The sequence below is a fragment of the Xyrauchen texanus genome, chromosome 31, assembly GCF_025860055.1.
Source record: "Xyrauchen texanus isolate HMW12.3.18 chromosome 31, RBS_HiC_50CHRs, whole genome shotgun sequence".
Classification (NCBI taxonomy): domain Eukaryota; kingdom Metazoa; phylum Chordata; class Actinopteri; order Cypriniformes; family Catostomidae; genus Xyrauchen; species Xyrauchen texanus.
In genome coordinates, this window is record NC_068306.1 from 27620608 (window position 1) to 27645216 (window position 24609).

At 35.6% G+C, this 24609-nt stretch overlaps 2 protein-coding genes across 2 annotated transcripts; both read right to left on the bottom strand.

The window, feature by feature from the left end:
- Nucleotides 1-1853: 1853 nt before the first annotated feature.
- Nucleotides 1854-10811, bottom strand: LOC127625489 (transmembrane gamma-carboxyglutamic acid protein 3-like). The gene is made up of 4 exons (XM_052100804.1): nucleotides 10776-10811; nucleotides 8489-8534; nucleotides 7804-7964; nucleotides 1854-6478 (listed from the first exon to the last, which is right to left on the bottom strand). Exons 2-4 carry the CDS (start codon nucleotides 8496-8498, stop codon nucleotides 5930-5932), a joined length of 720 nt encoding a protein of 239 aa, XP_051956764.1. The 5' UTR covers nucleotides 8499-8534; nucleotides 10776-10811; the 3' UTR covers nucleotides 1854-5929.
- Nucleotides 10812-11843: 1032 nt separating this feature from the next.
- ripply1 (ripply transcriptional repressor 1) lies at nucleotides 11844-14015 on the bottom strand. The gene is made up of 4 exons (XM_052100809.1): nucleotides 13858-14015; nucleotides 13440-13518; nucleotides 12702-12775; nucleotides 11844-12464 (listed from the first exon to the last, which is right to left on the bottom strand). The coding sequence occupies exons 1-4, from the start codon at nucleotides 13926-13928 to the stop codon at nucleotides 12263-12265; spliced, it is 426 nt and encodes a 141-aa protein (XP_051956769.1). The 5' UTR covers nucleotides 13929-14015; the 3' UTR covers nucleotides 11844-12262.
- Between the last annotated feature and the right edge of the window lie 10594 nt (nucleotides 14016-24609).

A 24609-nucleotide genomic window follows, 5' to 3' on the forward strand; every position in this document is an offset into this window, starting at 1 on the left:
AGCTAACGTTAGTGCTTATGAGATGGTAAAATCGCGAGTTTGTTTCTGGCGAAATAGCAAATGGTATGCAAACATACAATCAAACATAATACTGTGAAAGATAATCTTTAAAGTTTATTTGGGGCACAATGATCAGGCATAATAATCTTAATCAAAGAAAATAATATTAAGGTTTATATAAACTAACAAAATAATAAACGAATAAATAAAACATTAACTAAAGACTTTTTTTAAAATCTCAGAGAGGCACGCATAAACAAAATTAGTTTCTAACATTTTTGGAAAAACCAATGGGCAATATTTCTCATGAAAAAGTGGATAAGTGTTCATACACAGCGCAGATCATAATGAGCGAGCGTGTTTTTTAAATAAAGTTTGAGGATGCTTGATGATGACGTTGATCCGCGACCATGGTGTGCTGTAGTCCGTTTATAGCCACACTACTCTGTGACATTCTCTCTCCCATCTCCTTCTCTGGGTATATTATCTATTAGAGATCATAAATGCAACAACAAATATATTAGAAGTGTTTTTATTGATAGACTTCATCCAAATAGAAATAAACGTTACTATATTTTCAAAGATTTTGACCCGGAGGAGGTGAAGGAATTGAGAATGAATTATCTTATCTTTCCAAGTCTCCCTAAAGTGAAAGAAATTCATTTTAAAATTATAAATGACATATACCCATCTAAAGAATTACTGAAATCTAAATTTGATATCGGAGAAAACTCTTGTCAATTTTGTGAAACTGATATAGAAACCACAGAACATATTTTTTATTATTGTAACCACTCAAAGTTATTTTGGTCTCAATTGAACAGTAAACTGTCATGTATTATTACATGTGTAAACCCCCTTGAATACAAACAAATCAAATTTGGTGTACTTAAGAAAGATTGTTCACAACACTACTTAGTTAATAATCTTTTTGAACTTGCTAAATACTTCATTCACAAATGCAGATTTTTGCGATTTTCCAAAAGTCTATGGGGAAAATGCATAGCTTTTCGATCGAGGGAACCCATGCGCCGCTAACTTCAGAATTGTCCTACAAAGTGACGTCATAACTTCGGCACTCTATATTGTTTAAATAATAAAGTAAAAGAGGTTACATTCAAAGTTTCATATGGTATATATCCAGCTAAAGGTGTATTAGAAAGATTTAATTTAGATATTGATTATTCCTGTGATTTTTGCTCAACTGAAAAAGAATCTATTGTACATCTTTTTTTATAATTGTGTATACTCTCAAAATGTTTGGGTGGATATGGAAAATTGTATCAGAAGGAAAACCAAAACTATATTCAAACTAAATATTTTTGATATATGTATATATTATTCCAATGAAAATAATAATAATAGCTTTTTATTATTTTGGGGAAGTTCCACATACATAAAAAGAAATGGTCAGGATCCAAGCCAAATTTAATTCATTTTCTCCAGGAGATCAAGAAATACAGCACCTGTTTGGAGAATATTGTCAACAAAAAATCAAAAAAGACCAGTATTTTTCGTGGTTACCTTTTTGATTAAGAAATTAACATTTTGTACACTCTGGTAGTTTCTGTATATATTTGTATACTGTTGTATATTATGTTAATAAAAAAAAAGTGTAATTTCAGGTGTTTGTCGAACTTTGGTAGACTGGAGAAACAATGTTATTTTTTTTCATATGCAAAGTTATTTTTGCTATTCCGTTTGGAGCCAGAAAAATCACGAATGGCACCTTATATATATATATATATATATAAACATTTTCATCATATTCTTAGAAAAATAAAACAGCATAGACAGATTTTAAGAGATTCTTTTCTTTAATAGACTATTCTTCATAAACATCAGTGCTTTCATAAAATTAAATAAAAATGGCACTTGAAACATTCAGGTAACAGTGTATTCTGGGGGAATGCAAAAAAGTTACACATAGTTAAATTAAAACATGTAAAAAGTATGTTTATCCCTTCTTAGATAAAAATATGAATGTTTGGCTATAAATCATGACTAAATCCACATTTCAGTTTTAAGTATATTTAATGTGATAAATCAAAAATAATTTTACTGTAAATTTTGATATGATCAAATGAAGCATATATAATTTTAGATTAAGCATAAAATATTGTTTGTGACAGAGCGAAAAAAAAAATTCAAATATGAATCTCATTGGAAAGATCCATGTGAGAAAGATTTACAGAAAAAGCTTAATATGGATATGATACGGAAGACTCCAAATACTTTTGAATGCTTTTCAAGTCTATGGTCTTATTAACCGCAAACTAAAACCTCATAAACTCTCTAAAAAGCACATTTCTTTGGGTGAGATAATTCATTGATAGACCTTTTAACAAGCCTGTATCTGAAAACACAAAAAACTTAACATGAATAAAAGTAAGCTGTTTAAAATTGTTTTTACAAACAATTATGAAGCTTAATATGAATTGCTCACAATATTACTTACAATATGACAAAATAAAAATATAATAATCAAAATTAATTCATGCATCAGCTTACTATTATGTAATTGACTGGTGTGTGTGCCACAGATCTGATTAAATGTATTTATATTCAAACTAAATGGATATTTGAATATATACATTTGGTAAAGAAATTGCCATGATGCCTATGAGGAGGAACATTTGATACAAGACATACCCAAATGTACAATTGTGCCATATCATTATGAATTACAGTAACCGTAGTGCTTATGTTGTTAAAATGTATTTAAAATGAAAATACAAAATTGGTGTAACCAGCTGTGTATCAAGGTAACAGAGCCACAGTGAATAATGTATATATCTACATACAAATAGAAAACTGCAGAAATAAAATGTATGAAAAATCATGCATTTTGGCGATGGTGCATTATGTTTTGGTATTGGGTATATTAAAAGAACATATTCAGCATATAAACCAAAGCCTGTGGCACACTCTTCCTAGAGAAAACGCTAGACAGGAACATGGGTGCTGGCAACAGGCATAGATATAAACACATATACACACTAACACACATATTCCCTGACACATTTGTTCATACATACAATTTTATCTTGGTCTAAAATAACACACGAAGATAAACAACACTTGAGATTACCTCCATATCTTGCTACCTCTGACATACTGTTATATCAGAAACCTGTTGCTTCGTTTTGCACTGCAACATAGAGTCCTGACATTCATTTCTATTTCTCTTTCAACAGCAACCATGCCTGAACCTGATCTGCAGTTTGTGCCAGCCATTTTCAATGTAGAGTCTGCTCCATCAGTGCAGAAGACAGCCTGTCAGGGCATTCTAGGATTGATCGTTGCAGCTGGGTAAGAGGCCCATGAGACGTGAGCAGAGACCCAATCCAAGCCGAGTTAGCAGTTTGACTACACATCCTGGGTTTTGTATCCTCCATTGTTAAAGATCTGAGATCAAGCGCACAGTCATTTCAGTCGAACCCAACTTCCCCATTTCATCCTTCAAATACTGTGCTTGTTGATGTATTCAATCCATTCTGTCTATTTCATCTGATTGCCTGGATAAGCATTTGTGCAAAGGACAGCTCATCCAAAAATGCAAATTATGTCATCATTTACCCACCCTCATGTTGTTCTAAAACTCCATATGACGTATGGAACAGCATATGGGTGAGAGAATGGGTGAACTATCTATTTAAATAATTGGCTACTGATGTTTTTTTGTGTGTGGTTTTTTTTTTTTACCTTTAGCATTTGGTAATAGTTTTTTTTTTAGCATTATCAAATCATAAACATTCATTATCTTATTTAAGGCTTCATAAGTTTTAGGGCTTGCCCAACTCTGATACTTTTGCAAAGTCTATTTTGCATGTGTATTGAACTGATACAGTAATACTGGGAGCAATGCTCACTCCAAATACCAGTCCATCAACATGGCCCAGTCACCCGAAGGTTGGCAGTTTGAGAGATTATTTACACATTTACTGCAATGGCAGCAGTTCACTGGCTTAAACCTGAGCTGGAATACATGATTCAGCCACATGTAATAGATGGGCAGTTTGGTTGACTGGTATGAGCATAAGCTATATGTCACAGAGATCTACAAACACAAGCAGATAGTGAGAGGGAAAAACAAGGTGAGAACAAGCAGCATTACAAGTACAGTATAGCACCTGGTGATGATGTCAAAAGCCACAGAATGCTTTATGCAAATTCACACAGTTTCTCAAGCCATTATATAAAGAGTAATACAACATATTGTAAACAGTCTGTGAAAGAGGGGGAGAAAAAAGCAGAAAATAAGGGCCTGGAATGTTGTATTATTTAATGATTGGGCCCCCAACTATGTTTTTTTTGTATGTGTGTGTGCACGCGTGCGAGTTTTTGTGCATTTGTGTCTTGGGAAAGAGTGATTGCGTGAGCACAGCATTTGAGGTCAAATCTTTCAATAACCACAACATGCTAATAACTGCTGAGCAGACATTTTGATAAGACTATTGATTTGCTAACACTTTACAATAAGGTTCCATTTGTTAACATTAGCTGACTATATTAGATAACCTGAACTAACAATGAACAATCATTTAACAGCATTTCTTAATCTTGGTTAATGTCAATTTCAACATATACTGATACATTTTACAAATAAAAAGCTGTATATGTTAAAAATTATTTAATGCATTATGCACTAACAGGAACTAACAATGAACAATTGTATTTTTATTAACTAACATTAACCAAGATTAATATATGCTGTAAAATATAATTGTTGATCATGATACCTAATGTATTAATGGAACATTATTGCAAAGTGTTACCACTGATGTATCTAAGGCCTATATTGAGTTGTACTCAGAGGTGACCCTCTGTGTATAAAACCTGTAAGGAACGAATTACATTCTATTTAAATTTCTTTGTGAATGAGTCTGTAAACAAGAAAATTGCCTAAGTGTGCATATATGATGTGCATTTTTGACAAGTAATATTACACAATGTCTTTTTCATCCTCAATTTCACATTAATGTGATTTGGATACTGTATTCATTTTGCTCTACTTGTCATTGTTATTTACAATTTACATGTGACTTGTATTACTAATTCTATGAATGTTGGCATGGATCATTTTGCTGGTATAAGAATTCACAGGGCTTACGTTTTACGTAAATGTCTTCGAAATTAACACTGCTTATGAAATCATTGAATAATATAAACATGATGAGGACAGGATCCACACTGATAGCAGTACGTCTGATAAACATCTCCTCTAAAAATATTTTTTTGTATATTTATCTGGACTCAGCATGTTTACATGCCCAGTTCGAGCAACGGTGAGTTTTATGTGTAGTCCGACATTGCAAAAAATTGACTGGTACGTTTCTGGTTTAACTACAGCGTTTACATGACATTTTTAAATCATACTGACTGTCTGATCATTCCTACGATACACCAATTAGGATTGGCAAATCACGTGAATTCTCCTTTCATTGCTAGCAGACTTTGAATCTTGATACCTGACTTGTCAATCCAATTATGATTCAGCACAAAGGAAGCTTGGCAACTCTCAGTAAGGGATATATCTCTTCCTCACTTCCTTTTATACATTTTCTACTTCATTAGTAGCAGCTGAAGCCAGATTCATGAGGATCATGCTTTGGTGTGTGAAAGGTCAAAGGAGAAGTGAAGTGGTGCAAGGACAGAGGTGAGATTTGTCATACAAATGTGAAGGCAGAAGATGCAACTATGGGGATGCAATTTCATAAAAATGACCACATTTACCTGTGCAGTCCACATACCGATCAACAACAAAAGGCAACTGCTAACGACAATTTGAGAGGTCAAAAACGTAGCCCGCGCACACTGCGTGAGACCCACATTAGGTTAAGTGATTGGGAACAGGTGCGTCACATCAAATGTTCCCCAAAATCTGGTGGCGAACCATACCATTACAAGACCCTACTTATGAAAGCTCTCACTTTTCTAGAATAATCTCCTCATATTTGGGTGGAGGATCGCAGTAGGGGGCAGTAGTCTCATCGCTGCTGCTTTCTAAGTGGCCAGTGACTTCCTCATACGATGGTGGTGGGGTCGCCCCAGACAAATGTGAAGCTACAGACAAAGACGAATCTTGTACATACAAGGAGCGATTGTTCTGAGAGAGATTAGTGTGATGATGGGCATCTTGGGTCGTGACAGAAGCTCCGCCTCTCTCCACACCACTGACCACCGTGCTAGGCCTATCATTGGCATGAGAGTCTAAATGCGAGGGTGGGTCACGGTGCACTAGGATGCGCGGAAGGCTGCGGGTGTTTCGGTTGGCCAGATAGCGGTTCTGAGTGTAGGCTGGACGCCGACGCGTGGCCTTCTGAAGTTGACAACGCCAGATGAGGAAGAGTGCGATGATGATGAGAAGGGCCATACCCAGTAGAGGCACCACCATGTACACAGTGTCCGTGCGCTCTGAGCGTGAATCAGCATTGCTGTTCACTGTAAAGATGCTACGGCTCTTCCAGAACTCCATCTAAGAATGAAGGGGTAAATTAGCAATGATATTGGTAAAAATGTTGCAAGCATGTCAATATCAAAATCATACATACAGTAGTACATTGGTACAACTTTCCAAAATATATTTAATTATTACAGGGCTAGTTCACCCAAAAATGGAAATTCTCTAATCATTTACTCACCCTCATGCCATCTCAGACGTGGATGACTTTCTTACTTATGCTGAACACAAACAAAGATTTTAGAAGAATATCTCAGCTCTGTAGGTCCATACAATGCAAGTAAATGGTGGACTTTGACGCTCCAAAAAGCACATAAGTCTGCATTAAAGTAATCCATTTGACTCCGGTGGTTAAATTCATGTCTTCAGAAGCGATATGATAGGTGTGGGTGAGAAACAGATCAATATTTAAGTATTTTTTTTACTATAAATCTACATTTAAACAGGCCTCCTATGCAGGTTCATGAGAGTTCTTCTGTTTTTTGCTGATTCGCATACTTCATGTACATCGCCACCTACTCGGCTGTTGTGCAAATAGTTGTTTTCTCCCTCCCTTTTATCTTTCTCCTCCTTGCCCAGTAGGTAGCGATATGCACAACAAATCACAAAAAAAACAAAAGGAGAAAACTGTCCTGTCGTGAATGTGCATAGGAGAGCTGGTAAAAGGGTAGATTTATAGTAAAATAGCACTTAAATATTGATCTGTTTCTCACCCACACCAATCATATCACTACAGAAGATTTGGATTTAACCACTGAAATCTGGACATGAATTACCTTTATGCTGCCTGTATGTGCTTTTTGAAGCTTCAACGTTTTGGCCACAATTCACTTGCATTGAATGGACCAACAGCTGAGATATATATAAAACAAATTTGTTCTGCAGAAGAAGGAAAGTTATACGTGTCTGGCATGAGGGTGAGTAAATGATGAGAGAATTATAATTGTTTCGGTGAACTGTCCCTTCAAACAGTCCCCACTATCAAAAAATATATAAATGCAACAATTAATTGCCCAAAGAAATAAACGCCAATTGAAAATATCATCACAAACATTGTCTCACTGAGCTTTTGACTTTCGGCATAAAATCTGGTCCTTAAAATTTGGTTTTGCTTATTTTTGCAATGAGCCATCCAATAAAGGTCAACATATACTTCAATTGTCCACATTGCTGATAGGAATGGACACAGTATGTGTGATGCAAATTTCTTCATCAGCACAGTCTAAGTGGACTGTCCATTTTCTGTGTGCGATATGATTCAGATGTTCAGTGAAACGAGTGGGTGGTCCGTGGGCATGTTGTTTCAGGCTGAGACTCCTAAAAATGGAAGCAGGATTTACCGTTCGCTCCTTGTTTTCAAACACTTCATTGGCCTCCTCAAAGCTGCAGCTCTCCTCAGCACACTCCCTCTCAATGTTGCCCTGCCGCAACTCTTCCAGAAAGCCATTAGCCCGTGGAAAACGTTTCAGTAGAGAGTTTGCTACCTTCCCATCTAGGAATGCTGAGAGATGGAAAAACATCTTGAAGTATGACCAGGGATGGGATAATAGCAAAATGACTTGCAAACGGTTCCTGAGTGAGTATGCTTGTTTGACAGTTTATGACAATGCAACAGGTCTGTCAAATGCATAAAAAAGAAGATACCATGGCCATGAAATATGTGATTGGCCTATCAGGAATTTTTTATATGTGTATGGGTTATTTCAGTGCATAAATCAGTGTAGCACAGTTCAAAAAGGGCTACAGGAACCCAAAAATCACATAAGGGTTTTTGTCATTTAACAAACCATGTCACAGACTACTGGGCTATTTTTAGACCAGACAGAAATCTGAATGAAACATTAAACCTTTTCATAGCTGAACTACACTAAACCTACATTTTGATTCTTTAATAAATGACAAACAAACGTACTTTACTTTGAGCAATGGGGCTCTTTCATGACAACAGAGGTCACTTAGAGATAAAAAGCCATTCAAAATAACTTTTGAAATTGGTAATTATACAGTAGATGTCATGGTCCTTACCTACTGCCATGCTACCACTAGAGAACTCAATCTGAGGTTTTTTAACCTGGAGGGAAGAAAAGATACATTACAATTTTAATTATTTTAATACTTAGGAAGTCTTCTTATCTGCATATATTTATTAATTATGTCTATAAATATTTAATCAAGAAATGAATTAAATTTTTAAAGCAAAAAATTAATCGGCCCTTGGCAGGAGGGTTGACTATGTAATCGGGTAACGTGATATTTTTTAAGGCAATTATCGCTAAAATATTTTTTACATATCGCCAAGCCCTAAGTGATACTTCACCCAAAATTGTTATTCTCTCATCATTCATTCACCCTCAGGCCATTCCAGATGTGTATAACTTTCTTTCTTCTGCTGAACACAAAGATTTTTTGATTTCTCAGCTCTGTTGGGCCATACAATTCAAGTGAATGGTGATCAAAACATTGAAGCTCCAAAAAGAGCATAAAGGCATCATAAAAGTAATCCATAAAACTTCTGATGCAGTGAGAACAGACCAAACAGTCTCCTTGGCGACCATGATTTCAAGCTTGATTACACTTCCTATTGCTTGAAGCTTGCGCAAAGCACTAGATGGTGCTATAGGAAGTGTAATCGAACTTGAAGTCATGATCGCCAAGGTAACTGCTGATGTCAAGGTTTAAAGTAAAAAGGACTTAAATAGTGATCTGTTTCTCACCACAACTATCATATATCTTCTGAAGACATATATTAAACCACTGGAGTCTTATGGTTTTTATGTCCTTTTTGGAGCTCCAATGTTTTAGTCGCCATTAACTTACATTGTATAGACATACAGAACATATAAAAAAAAAATTTTAATCTTCTAAAAAAAATCATAATTTGTTTTCTGTAGAAGAAAGAAATTCATACATATCTGGGAAGGCATGAGGATGAGTAAAAGATGAGAGAATTTTCATTTTGGTGTGAACTATACCTTTAATACCAGGCCAATGACTTGTACACATATTATAACATAACTTTAAAATATCATTAGAAGATTAACAAGCTTTTAACAGGGTCTAACAGCAGCTAGGCTTTTAACAGGGTCAAGAAAGAGGGATCACATTTCCCTGGTTTTCGTATCTCTACACTGGCTTCCAGTGAAATTCAGGGTTGATTTTAAAATTCAGATTTTAAAATTCAGGCACTCTCTGGTCTCGCGCCCCAATATATCAGTGACCTTATACACCCCTACTCCCCAACCAGAGTGCTCAGGTCTTCTGATCAACTTCTATTGAAGGTTCCTCGTTGCCGCTAAAGATCTAAGGGTTACCGTGCCTTTTCTGTGATAGGTCCTAATTTATGGAATAGTCTCCATTTCCATGTGAGGTCAGCTTCATCATTAGCCATTTTTAAATCCTCTTTATTCTGTTTCTTTTGAATAGTTTGAAGTGGATTCATTCATGATGTTGTATTTAAATGTTTTTCTTTATTTTTGTATGTTTTATATTTAACTTTAAATCGGTCTGTTTTTATATATTTTGTTTGTTTGATCTAAAGCACTTTGGGTCAACTTCTGTTGTTTTTAAATGTGCTCTATAAATAAAGGTTGACTTCACTTTTATCAGTATGTCAAAAAAACCACAAAAAATTCATAACTAATATCTGCAAGCTGATATCTAACTTTATAAATCTATATAAGCTATTATCACACACGTAAGATGTGCTGATGGGGAGGTGGTTCCCATAGTAACGGAGCGGCGAGATAGATAGAGGTTCGCGAGCTAAATTTATATCGCTCGTGCTCACTCTTTACGAGCGAATTATTTTTTTAATTCATTGGTTACTACCATTTCTTTCCACAACAGACACAAATGTCCTCACAACAGAATTCCACGTTTAATAATGTCTTAAAAACCACAGCAAATAAAAACAAACGAAGATAGCATGATGAACAAGAAAAAGAATAAGACATCTAAAACATTAAAGCATCGGTTATTGACGTATAACTGGGCGACTGAAAGTGTGTTAATTGGTATTTAAAATGTTTGCAAAACAAGTTACATTAATAACTATTTCTAAAGCCATATAGCTTCCATAAAAGCAAATAAAATATTAATCAGACACACGTTCAGTCTGAGCAGCTTGACTACAAGGTCCTTTGAGTGGCTCTATATGTGATTAAAGATGCACATTTATTAAACACAACGATTTCTATGTTATAGATACTTAATTTTCTTTCTGTCTATATTTTGGTTGGTTGTCATAGAACGACATAACATTATATGAACATTTGAAACTTATGAGGAGACACAAATGAAAATCGAAGCCTACCGTCCAGACTGTTACAATTGCTCGTCCATTCCATCCTTGTTTTCAACAAGGGAGGGAGCACCCACATGAGTCACAGATACAGATTGATTGACGTGTGGATAGACCAATAGAAGCTATGGATTCCCCTCGATTGTCCAATGGAATTTTACTGATGATGTTGGACACGCAAAGTCATGCTACTTGGGGAATGGGGAAAAATAAACTGGGTGGGTAGTGTAGGATGAGTGCACGCGTATGCAGTTCGCCGAGGTTGTTTTAATTAACACTTACGCATTTATGCTTAGATATTATTATTTTATTTTCATCGGTATGGATGTGGAGGAAACCCACAAAGTGACATCTTAATTAGAGGAAGAGTGTGAAATGGCATAGAGTCAGGGGTCCCTCGCGATGCCACGCCTTGTATTAAAAAACTTCATTTCCCACAATGCTGAATCGCTCCCATTAACACTTTCTTTGCTGGAATAAAATATGTGTGTGTGTGTGTGTGTGTGTGTGTGTGTGTGTATATATATATATATATATATATATATATATATATATATATATATATATATATGATGAAGTGTGATATACCTTAAAAGGTTAAAACTTAAATGTTAAAGTAATAACTTTAATCAGTATAAAGTACTGATTTGTAAATCGAACAACCAGATAAGGTTGTAGCATTGTAAATTTATTAAATGTTTGTTGGCACCGTAAACGAATCCTCCAGTCCTCCTTTAAGTTACTGATTTTTTCTTATCATCTGTTAGAAGTAGTAAAACTATCAAGGCAGGTATTTTTGACTGTTGACTTTCCAGGAAGAGTAAAATTCTTCAAAATCAGATATTGTTAGGAGGGCACTGTCATTGTCCTTTATCAGATCTACTTTGTTTGAACCCTGGACAAACAGCAGACCCCCTTTTAGGCAAAAGATAGGGTCAGAGATCATCAAAGGACAAAAAAATGATCTATCTGAGGCACACATCCCAAACCTTAACACGAGACAGTGACGTTTGAACTCATTTAAATATATTTTATTTTAAATCAAAATACAAAAGTAGAAAAATATGGCATAAATACATATATACATACAATTTATGTACATACATCATAAGTTAAGGTTGAATAATAGAATACAAATAGAATTTTATGTACAAAAAAAAGATAAGGACCCTGAGATAGCTCCGAAACAACATTTCCCAATGTGGGATTGAATTTTTTGCTGTTTCCAACAGAAATTAATTTTATGCTAGACTTATCGGTTCTGTTCTGGGGAAAATGTTCAGACAGTGTGATTGAGGTTTCTGGGATAAAACAATCAATCTCAGTAAAATTTCCCTTGTTGTGCTTTGCATGCTCAAGAGGAAGACATGTCCATGCACTGAATTATTGATGGAGAGACTTTTCTAATAGAGCTTGACGTGGTATTATCCAGTGTCGATGTTGAATTTATAAGCTTCCCCAGTTTAAAGTCACAGAATCGCATGGCCAAATTTGAACTCTCAGTTGTAACTGTTGAAATGACGGTTGAGTTTAAGACACTTCTCGGTGTCGCTGTCATCATCTTCATCACAGCTGTCCTCCTCCTCCTCACTGTCTGACTCATCATAGAAGTTAATGGTGGCCTGCACAGGGAAATTTCGGAGCAGAGCTTCGCCATCACTAAAGAGGTAGTCAAAGGATTTTGATCTGGGCCAATACAGCCTAAAATAAAATGCAAGATTGTTATTACAGTGTTACTACATAAATAACACAGACAAGCTTATGATATAATTTTTTGAGATTCAATCCATGAATACAATCTACACACACATAAGTTGGAAATGGATTTATCGGCACAACAAAATAAGCCTTATATGGAAAGGATTAGTGTTTAGGTTAAAAATGTAATCATGCTACAAAACAAGACTGTTGCTCAACCAAAACGAAAAGTGCACTGACCTGACAGGGTGTTGGAAAGACTGTGTTTTTCCATCTGTTGTAATGTTACTGGGTTCTGCTGGCCTGGTGTAGGGCTGTAAAGAGTGAGAAAAGACTTGTAAGTCCACATTTTAAAAAAACACAAACTATCAAACAATGCTTCCTGTCCAGTGTTTATGAGGTGATATCACTGCCAGCTTTGTGGGTGTATAACACCCTAGGCAGGATGCAAGAGCTGTGGCATGGAGGGTGTCAGGCTAAAGTGTTTGTGGGAAAATGACTGCTACTGCCTCTCCAAACCTAGAGGTGTCTACTTAAATCTTGGCAGGCAAGCGTTTGCTCTCTGGGAGCTGTTTTCTCCTACACCTCGTCTCTGGGCACATGCTCAGTGTTCACACCCAGACAGTAGTGCCATATGGCAAAGTGTCTCTGTGCTAGACTTGCTCTCAGCTTCACTTTGCTTTTGCGTCACTGTGTGGCTCAGTGTCAGTGAAACAGCTTGACGATCACACCTTCTGATGGCCTAATGCTCACCACATGCCTGTCTGTTACCTTAAAGCAACCTGCTGCTGGCTTTAAATATCTGTGTGAGTCACTACAATTAGAATTTACATGCTGAAATCTGCTTTTGGAGCCCAGTAAATGACACTTTGGGGTCGATAGTGAGCCATATGTTATCTGAGCTTAATAACATACCAATACAGATGGAGATTCTATTGTGATATTAAATAAATTTTTTGCAGTGGTGGAAAAACGTACACAAGCCAGCTTGGTTCTCCAGCATTCTGTGTGTGCATCCTTTCTGGTCACCAGCCACGGTCTCCACAGAGAAGCTGGGCTGTGGAAAATATACAAGAAACATGGTCAGTGTCAATCAAATGACTGTAATATATCAAATGTGCATATCACATGAGTAAAACGGCTGTTTTAGCAGTCAGTCAGTAAATGTTGCAAAACTGACTTAAAAAAAATTGAAATATGAATAATAAAAATAAGACAATGATAAGGATCCTAATATCTAAAATGAGAATTAATAATTATTATTATATTATTATTATTATTATTACAGTTTAATAATTACTTCGTTTTAATTATTCAGGATAATTATACTTCGAATTATCAGGGCTCGTCGTTATTATTATGTAAGAAGGTGAATAATGGATTAGGTAATACACACCTGCTGTTGGACTGCTGGAACACAGTGTTCATGGTATTGGAAAGAGGCGCGGCAAAACACACCGAATTCATCTTTGTTTTTGCGGGGTGAAAGTCCCAAATAGTCCTGTTTAGGAAGAGCTTCGAGCGATAGTGTCTAGGCAATGTGGATGAGTCGTCGACCTCCGCAGGGCAGTAAATGAATGGAGGAGAGTTGCTCTCGGGGTTTATATATGTGGTGCTGGAGCTGCAGGGGCGGAGGCAGGATGATGGTGGCAATGCCAAATGACTGAGTTTTTTTTTTTTTTTTAAAGAGGGGGGTTTGGGGAGACCATGATGCTGTTTGCCAAATGATTGGGATATTGGCTGCTATGGACATTTTGGTGTGAAGGCTTCTCCAGTTGTGTAAACATTGCGCCCCAGCGCGAGGGTGAGAAATCTGGTACCCTGAGGTTATTGCAACAACACAGAGGGGCAAACTTGCACACCATCTGTGAGAAAGACGATGGGGGACGACACAGGAGTAAGGCCATATATAACATTGGTAGTTATTAGGTGTCTAGGCCTCATTAAAGTAAGAACTCTGCAGTCCCTCAACAAAGCAATCGAAAGAATACGAAATTAGGCTAAGTTTAAAAACGCTGTGTGCTGCCGTTGCTTTTGAAGTTCTGAAACTGTTACAATCGCTTACAGCACATTAAAAACATTTAGCTTGTATAAAATTTTATGAGCGTCCAACGGTAAAACGTTTTGGTATTTAACGAGGATATCTAGCCTACATAAATGTTGATTATAGTGATCCTTTGTGCTGTCTATCGTTCCTTTTAATGACTGGCCACAACAACTGATCTGAAAACAGCTCCTAACCCCTTCACTAGCCGGAGTCGCCACAAGCCTAACAACTAAAACGGATCCCCGGTCAGCGCGAGCTCCTTTCGCGCTGTTTGTCTTAAAGCACGCTTTCGCACTTCAGCCCGTTAAGGAGGGTGCAAAATATCTCACTAAGCGAATTTAACGAGGTCCTAATGGGGTCTTGATGGACTTCGTCGCCCCATTTGGAGGAGCAAATTTGCGAGACTGCGTCACTCCGACCTCCTATAGCGCCAGCAAACTGACCAGCGTAAGGCAAAAGGCACAAATGGACAGGGTAGATAGCAATGTGCTATTCCTTAACACAGTTGAGATAACAAGATAACGCGATGAATAAATTAAGTTGGAAACTCCTGTGTTTTCGTTCGCTTTACTAATCTAATTATTAAAAGTGCTGAAGTGACGTGCAGTCCTGCAAATAGTACAAAGTTTGAAGATGCTATTTACTCAAAGCCACAATGACATGCCAGATAATTTATAAGTCAAATGGTTGGGCACACTTACTCAATCAATATTATAAATTTTTTCCACATTTTACAATAGTAAAGTCATCAAAACTATTAAATAACAGGAATAATATAGGAATAATACCCAGATGAAAAATGTTTAATAAATCAAAACGTATAAATCTAATATTGGAGCTTCTTCAAATTCTCCCTTTATTTAGAGTGAGTCTCCCTTTATCTACTTCATCACGTTGTTTTTAAGAGTATCGAAGAATTTTTCATGAATGCAGGGTCACTATCCGATACAATCCATTAAAAAAAAAATAGTTATGGCATTTTAGTAATTACATTTGAATTTTGTAAAGAAATGTCTATAGGCACAAATTAAAATGTAAATTTTTAAAATAAAACCCCTAATTTAAGCATATGCCTTTAGATGCTAAGATCATTAGAAACACATTTAGTGTTTCCAAGTGTGTCCAAACAAACAGATAGATAGATAGATAGATAGATAGATAGATAGATAGATAGATAGATAGATAGATAGATAGATAGATAGATAGATAGATAGATAGATAGATAGATAGATAGATAGATAGATAGATAGATAGATAGATAGATAGATAGATAGATAGATAGATAGTAGAAGTACAGAAGTACACTCAGGTTGAAGTCATTCAATCTCATTTTTGTAACTTCTCCACAGATTTAATATGATCAAACTATTGAGGCAAGTCATTTAGGGCATCTACTTTGTGCATGACAAGTCATTTTTCCAACAAACGTTCACAGACAGATTGTTTCACTTTTAATCGACTATATCACAATTTCAGTGGGTCAGAAGTTCACATACACTAAGTTAACTGTAACTTTAAGTTAGGAAAATTCCAGAAAATTATGTCAAGCTTTTAGACAATTAGCTTCTGTTAGGAGGTGTACTTAATTGTAGGTATACCTGTGATAATGCGCTAATTATGGATAGGTTTTGTGTGGAGAGAGAGTGGCATTAAGAGGTATGTTGTTTATTCTGTTCATTTGGGAGTGTTCTGGTGTATGGGGGTCTGTCTAGTCCCAGTCTGTTTTAACATTTGCTGATCTCAGAGCCTTGGAAACCCCCTGCCACTAACAGCTCTTAAAAAATCTTCTCCCCCATGGTCAGGAATGTCAGTAATCACCAGCACACTGCTCCCCATGCCTTACGAATGTGTTTTCTTTAAAGCAAGTCAACACAAATCTTTAATTAAAAATAACATGAAATGGATTAGTCAGAGCACACAGTGTATATCAAATCAACAGAAGAATTCAGCAAAAGTGACCATTTGTGATTCATTATTTTAATCATACAGCACATTACTGCCTAAAAGACATAAGTGCTTTGTTTTTGTAATTAACTGCTGCACTAGAGCCAATCTGAGTTCTTAATCTGTTTCTCAATTTTTTTTCTTTCTTTCTTTCTCTTTCTTTCTTTCTTTCTTTCTTTCTTTCTTTCTTTCTTTCTTTCTTTCTTTCTTTCTTTCTTTCTCTTTAAATAACAAATGCTATGCATTCATGTTCATATATAAACTTGTCACAAAAGGTTGACATCTATTAGTCAGTTTGATTGATTGGCTTGATTATATTAAATAGCAATTTTGCTAAGTTCACTCAAGCTAATATTATGTAGAACTTAAAAATGTGTACCATGTTTAATAATAATAATAATAATAATAATAATAAGTACGATAATAATATGTTAAAAGGTATGTGTTGTGGTTTCAAAAGTATATGTATTTTAACGTTTATGGACTGGCCCATTCACTTCCATTGTAAGTGCCTTACTGTTTTAGTTTTTAGTTTTAAACAAACCAGGGATTAATCAAAAATACTTTTGTGATAATCAACATTATGCTACAAATGCTGTCTACTGAGCATAATTTGTATAGAACCCAGAACATTCTTTTTAAAAATAAAAAGCTGTTGTCAAAATGTGGGAATAGTGAAGAAACTGAAAATGACTATGCTGTATGTCATATGTTATCATAATATTGAATTCTATAATTTTAAAAGCAAATGTAATTTCTCTTTATGTGCAAAGTGATTTAAATACACTGATTTCTCATTTTAAATATTTCAGTTGCCCATTGAATCCCATAAAATAATTACTTGTGTGTTCATCTGGTTCCTTATTTGGTATATGATCAATAAAGATTGTTAACTTAAACCAAATACCCTTTTACATACAAAGGCTAAACCCTTATATATATATATATATATATATAAAGTGTCTGCATTAGAGCAAATCAGTGAGATGGCTGGCACATATTCCTGCTGGAGCAATGAGGTTGATTGCTTTTTTTAAAGACCCTGCAGACCCTCACAAGTAACAACATTCCTCTAATTGCCCCCCTGTGATTGAACTAGTCAATAGGCAAGATTAGCCCTCTGTTGTCTTATCACAAAAGAACCTTTACCTTCGATTGTGACACTTTAAAAACAAATATAACTCTGGTCTATAACTTCAACAATAGCTTAACAATTTTTCTCAAGCTTTATTACCTCTTGACTCTCGACCCCTGGCAAATTAATAAGAGCAATTTCCAAACCTAATGATGCATGCTTCCTGTCTAATAAAGTGTAAAGATGCAATTCAGAGTGAATGTTAGCAAACTGTCTAACAAATGTTACTAGCATGGTTGTGAAAAAGATTAGGAAACCCACCCAACTGATTATTGTCCTTTCACACTTTTGAACATATTTGAGTGAACATACACTGTAAAACTAGGAACTTGCAGTTGTTATCTTAAGGAGCTATTTCTACTTGATCTAACCATTCAAATTAGATTCTTTGGTGTAACCTTATGTATTTAGGTTGATTCAGTGATGTTAAATTGCATTTGTTATTATTATTATTATTATTGAATCAAACAGCTAATTTAGATGTTATAACATGAAGCAGATCTTTAGGTTTTGCTTGAATACAAAGGAAGGCACATTTCACAAGTTAAACAGAATACTATTAGGTGAAGACTAAAATAGAGTAAAAATATTAGAAATAGAGTGGAGTTGGGGTGACAAAGGATGCCAGAAGAATTGTCACCTGAGTAATGTAAGTAGCAGCTTATATACCCTTGTGATTGACAGATGAGATGGGCATGCTCTTTGCAAATCTTCATTTAGTGTAGCTTACTGGTAGTGGTTAAAATCTGAGCCTATACGAAGAATGAACTAAACCCCTATGGTTGCTTCAGGGGTGATGTAACTCTAATCACTGAATAAAAGTGCCTGATAAATGAATCATAAATGAATAATAAACACTGACTTGCAATTTATCAGAAAATCAATGCATGTTTAATTTATAATTGATCTAAATCAAAATATCAGTGCTTGTGACGTCCTAAAAGCTTGTACACCCAAAAGGGGCTCTCCTTCTTCTCAAAAAGAATAACTGATTCTGTGCAAATCTTTAGTGATTTAAGATCACATTTGAAACTGAGGAACTCTTTAATTCACATGTTAGTCATTGCAAAGACAAATGTCATGTGCTGTTATACATACTCAATTATTTGTATGCAGGTAATGTGTAATTATTGTTTAAGACTGCTGGTGTTGCAATCATAGGGAATTGTAACAGGCAAATATGCTAATTTAATATGATTAATCAATCTGCATGTAAACATTCTTATTGTATGTCTTCAGAAGACTCGGAATATACAGTCATATGGACTCTTTCATTTAATTTTTGTCATTTTGGAGCTTAATAGCCCTTAGTCGCTACATGCTTTTGTTGTACTGAAAGTACTGGCGTCAACGATGCTAAATCTCTCCTTTTGAGAAAATTGATATGGGTTTTGAATTAAAAGAGGGTTCATGCATATTTTTTTTAAGAAATTAGAGGGTGTAGATTATTGATGATTATAATTACATACAGTATGTGACAGGTCACCATGAGAAAATTACATGTTTACATTGATGACTGACCTCTGCTAAGGGTAAGAGTGTCTAGTGATACTGCAGTGATCCCGTCATTCTCACTTCTAAAAAGCCTCGCACCTCTGCTCCCATTTGAGGAGGTGCGTGTGTATGGCACCAGCCATCACACCTCCACGGGCACACATCTCTCACCCTCTCCAATGCTCCTCTCTACACACAGCACATGTACCAGGACCTTTATCTTTGTTCCCACATCAGCACCTACACAATACTGACCCCGCTTCAACCCTGAGCAAACTAAAGATAAGATTCTAGAAAAACATAAACAGTATATAAACAGGAATATTAGTTTGTAAAACTAGGGTTTTTAGTGAATAATTGAGTGTAAATGTCAGTGGTTCTCAACATTTGCCCCCCATTGCCCACGACAAAATTTGAGTCAGTCCCCCAGATACTAGGAGTTTCTATGTTGTTTTTCAATTAAAATATTTAGAGGCATTATTTCAGGTTTGCCATCATTGCTTAATTAATCTCTCCAGACATGCTGGCAGGTCCGTGAGGAGGTGCTATATGGCAAGCTGTTTTAATACTTAAAACACTGTTCCTGGATGCATAAATTAGGCATATGTGGTATAATTTGCAAGCTTAGAATCTCAATTCTTCAGAGAACCCCATCACTTTTGCATTTAGTTAAATTAAATAACAAAATAATTTCTGAAAACATTTGTGTCATAAATTGGCCCCATCTAGATGTTACGTTGTATAAGTTTTAGCAATTAAAAGTCCTTCACATAGCACTTAAATAGACAAGTCATACATCAAATGAAAGCTCTCATTCTCAGTACGATGACTGTACAGTTTATTTTGTTGCCATAACCCACCCTTTGAATAAGTTCAATTTTATTTCGGTAAGGCATAAACATTCTGTGCTGAGCACTGATCTATAGACCCCAAATAGCACCAAACTTTTTGTAATTAAAGTTTTTTTTATTAAATCTTACAATAATAATATATATATATATATATATATATATATATATATATATATATATATATATATATATAAAACAACATTTAAACCCCACAACCACCCCTCCCCTACCAGTCCCCAAACAAACATCCCTGTGGTCACACATGAGTAGATATACAGAAAAAAGAGCAAATAAACACACAAACAATGTATATATATATATATATATATATATATATATATATATATATATATATATATATATATATATATATATATATAATAAACATACTAAACCAAAACTACACTACTCTCTCCACTTCCCACCTGAGAGCCCTCCAAAAGTCTGGAGCAAAACGAAACCTGAGTTCCCGCCACATCACATACAAAGTTCTGAACCTTCAACCAGAATTTCTGTATCTCAATACACCACCTAAAAACATGGGCCATGTCTCCATCCTCTAGTTGGCATCACCAGCAGGTGGGTGTGTCTTTAAGACCAAGCCTATACAATCTATAGGGGTCCATTAAAATCTATGTAAAATCTTGTATTGCATAAGACGCATCCTTGCATCTCTAGATGCAGACTTGACGTTTTTAAGAATCCTAGCCCACACTCCATCCTCCAATACAAAGTTGAAATCTTTCTCCCATAATCTCTTGATAGAAGTTAAAGCTCTGTCCCCCAGACTCCGAATTAGCCGGGAGTAATACACTGATGCCTCATGACAGCCTCAAACGTTATATAAAATCTTACCATAGGTTGTTAGCTTTAAAATTAGTTAAATAAATTACTTGTTTACTTGTTTGTTAGCTTGCTTGGATGAATAAGTCTGAATGAAGTCTGGTAGTAAAAGTATGAGAAACAAATCATCAGCAAAATGGATTCTCATCTTTAGAAGATGAAATGTTATACATCATTGTTAAACTAGGATTCTCTGCTTTTCAGTGACACCTAGATTGGGCTTTTAGACTCCGAAGCCAAGATATTCAACAAAACAATGTGGGTTAGGGCTAAAATGCGTTAGAGATCAACCTACATTTCAGATCCGTTTAATGTGATGGAAGAATAATTTTTTCTAGTACTTGCTGCCATCCAGTGGAATAAAATAAGACTTTTTGACACAGAGCTAAAATGGCATGCTTTTAAACTTTAGACATAAAAAAATATTTATTTATTATTAAAAAAAAAAAGAAATATATATATATCATAAATTGTAAACATATACAATGTTATTTTTTAACTATTGCAATAATTTCTTATTAAATTAGTTCACTAAATGTGTGAACAGGGAGCTTTTACATTTGAGTGTGAAAATTTACAGGCAGCAGCCCAAAAATCCTGCAGAGTATAAGAGGTTAAATACATAACCAAACTTTATTGATGCCAAACCTCACTTGATGCATTTAATTGTGCCATGTTTGACATTTATAATCATAAATGCACTTATATTTATGACTTATATAATTGTGAAAAGGTTAACAGACGAGGATTACACTAAGCAATGACCGTCCAGTGACCCTGTTCACTGATGCTCTCCTCACACCCCTGCTCTTATCTGAGGAGGTGTTGGGGTGACACCAGCCCTCACACTGCAGATCACCACCATTCTACTCACTTTCTGTTCAGTACACACAGCCAGAGCCAGCATTCCCACATCAGCACCTACACACACCTTTGACCTGGACGCTGACCTCCAATGTGCCCATAAAATTGTACATAAAAAAAAATGTCTGTGTACAAATGCTTTCAAAGGTGCTCGCTGACCAGAATAAATGGAGCATATCTCATTTCTCAATACTGTTTTGATTGCGTAAAGTAAATTCCAGCACCCTTTGTTTTGAAAAAAATTCCTTTTACCAACAGCCAAGAAAGCAAATATTTTGGCCAGCGTTTGAGGTCAAAGAGACTTTAAAGGACCAAATCAATCAAGTTTCAGAATTATGTTGTTAGGGTGCTGATACCAAATGGTCAGAACGGGCACATGCCTTGATAAGGAAAGACTTAGTGATGATTAATTAGTGCTTAGCAAAAGACCTTGGTAAATTTTATTGATACGGTTGGGTCATTTAATTAATGCAGTCATACACTCGTTCTCTACATAGATTTCAGCGTATTCCCATTTCTGCAACTGAATCTTGATGACTGATGGTTGTTTGTGCTTTTTAAAGAAATTTTCTGGGTATAATACAAGTTACACTCAATCAGTAGCATTTGTGCATTTATAATGTTGATTAGCACAAAATATTATTTCGTTCCTCTTTTTACAAAAAAAAAAAAGAAAATAAAGAAACAATAGATAATAAAGCGTTTATAATGGAATTGAATGTGGCCAGTCCATAAACATTAAAATAGACACGGTTTCAAAAGTGTAGCCACAAGATGTAAACATTTTGTGTTAACATGATTTTAGAGTGATAAAATTGCTTACAGGGTTTACAGCATTATATCATCAGGGCAACGAAGTTGTAATATTGGAAATAACTTCAATAAATAAGATTAGTATGCAATATTATCCCTCTGAAATCATGTTCATGCACATAGTGTTTACGTCTTGTGGCTACACTTTTGAAACTGTTTGTATTTTAATATTTATAGACTGGCCCCATTCACTTCCATTGTTTTTTGTAATAAACGTGATGAGTCAAAATTCCTTTTCACAGTAATCAACATTATGCCACAAATGTTGTGGATTGAGTTTCATTTGTATCTAACCCAGAATGTTTTTTTTTTTTAATACAACTACATTTCTACATTTACAGAAGAAAATGTGAGTTGTGCTTGCCCGTGCATAACCTGTCACCACAATGCTAGGGCGTTGTCTAGTGCATTGCTATGCGTCTGTATGGTGTTCTCGGTGGTTGCCATGGTGATTGCTTGGCTGACTGCTTGGTGGTTGTTTACTGTACCAGGTCAAAATAGCCCACCCCTAGTCTATATGATATTCTGCTTCTTAGATATGGATTGGGTCCCTCCTTCAATGTAAATCTATGGGATTTTTTTCACCTGATTTATCATCTGCCAGACAAAAATCATCAAGTTTAGAAAACTAGTTAAAAATGTCCCCTCGCAAACCACATTATTTCATGTATCAAGCATGAGCAAATAACAATAGCGATGCTTGCCTAAGCAAACTCTACTTATTAGCATCAGAGGTTATGGTGGGTCATTGTGTGTCCAGTTTAGAGATTGGAAGTGTGCAGGTGCTGTTGTTTGAACCTGGTACTTGCACAGTGTGTACATTGGTGGGACTTTGGAGTGAGTAGAACAGCAGAGAAGGTGAGAGAAGTGTGTCTGTGTAGGTGTGAGGGCTGGTGACATTCACACATCTCCGCAAACAGACCAGCAGAGTGAGACCTAGAGAGATGGCTTGGGAAAAACAGGGTAATGAAATGAGACACTGAGAGAAACTGGGAATTTTGGCTATAGTATATGTTATGGTTTGGTGTCTGCAGGTTAAAATGACGATTCACCTACAGCTTGCTGAGCCTCAAGAGACCATTTTACATTCCCATTATGCTTTCCGGTGCAATTTAGAGAGTTATTTACAACTTGCAAAATTCATAGTATACACAGTAGAATTCAGATTTACAGTTAAAGGAATATTTCGGGTTCAATACAAGTTAAGCTCATTCAACCACATTTGTGGCATTATATTAATTACCTCAACATTGTATTTTGACTTGCCTCTCCTTTCTTTAAAAAAGAAGCAGCAAAAATCTGGTTAACAGTGAGGCACTTACAATGGAAATGAATGGGGGCAATTTTTTAACATTAAAAAACTCACTGTTTCAAACGTTTACCCACAAGACATAACAATATGCATATACACATGATTTTAGTGTTATAAAGTCACTTACTAACTTTTCTGTGTAACAACTTTTTCTGTGCCATGATGATGCAATGTCAACAAACCCTAAATCCATAAAATGGATTACAATTTATTCAAATTTTACAATTCAAATAATGCATACGTTTTAACAGAAAAATGAATGTAAGTGCGTTTATTAAATGATAAGCTTCACATTTCTCCCTTTAAATCCACCACATATTGGCCCCATTCACTTCTATTGTAAGTGACTCACGGTAACTTTGTTTTTGCTTTTTATAGAATAGGAGGAACGAGTTAAAAAGTAAATATTTGTGGTTATGCAACAAATGCTGTCGATTGAAAAATTGGACACTGTTTCCATATGTTTCCATCATTAAACTTCACTTCAAAATCATAATAGGGAGTTTGTCCTACCTAACAGCTTCCACTATTCTGAGAAGGCTTTCCATTAGATGTTGGAACACGTACTACTAATAAAATCTGTTTGAATGAACTGTAAGTTGCTTTGAAAGTGTCTACCAAATGCAATTATATAAAACAGTTTACCATAACTCATTGTTTCAGCATGTTTACCTCAATGTTCAGGTCAAATGAATCGTCCATCGTGTGCATCTCAACACCTCTGAGCACATTTGAGGAGGCGTGTGTATGGCACCAGCCTCCACACCTCTGTAGACACACTTCTCTCACCCTCTCTGCTCCTCTGCTCTCAATAGTCCTATACTGGCAACTTGTTCTCTGGGCCC

Coding starts and splice junctions, on each gene's coding strand:
- LOC127625489 (XM_052100804.1), bottom strand. Junction 6,479..7,803: donor TTGAAAACAAGGAGCGAACG/GTAAATCCTGCT, acceptor CTTCATTCTTAG/ATGGAGTTCTGGAAGAGCCG.
- ripply1 (XM_052100809.1), bottom strand. CDS start 13,928: ATGAATTCGGTGTGTTTTGCCGCGCCTCTTTCCAATACCATGAACACT. Junction 13,519..13,857: donor TTCCAGCAGTCCAACAGCAG/GTGTGTATTACC, acceptor TATTTTCCACAG/CCCAGCTTCTCTGTGGAGAC. Junction 12,776..13,439: donor GGAGAACCAAGCTGGCTTGT/GTACGTTTTTCC, acceptor CACTCTTTACAG/CCCTACACCAGGCCAGCAGA.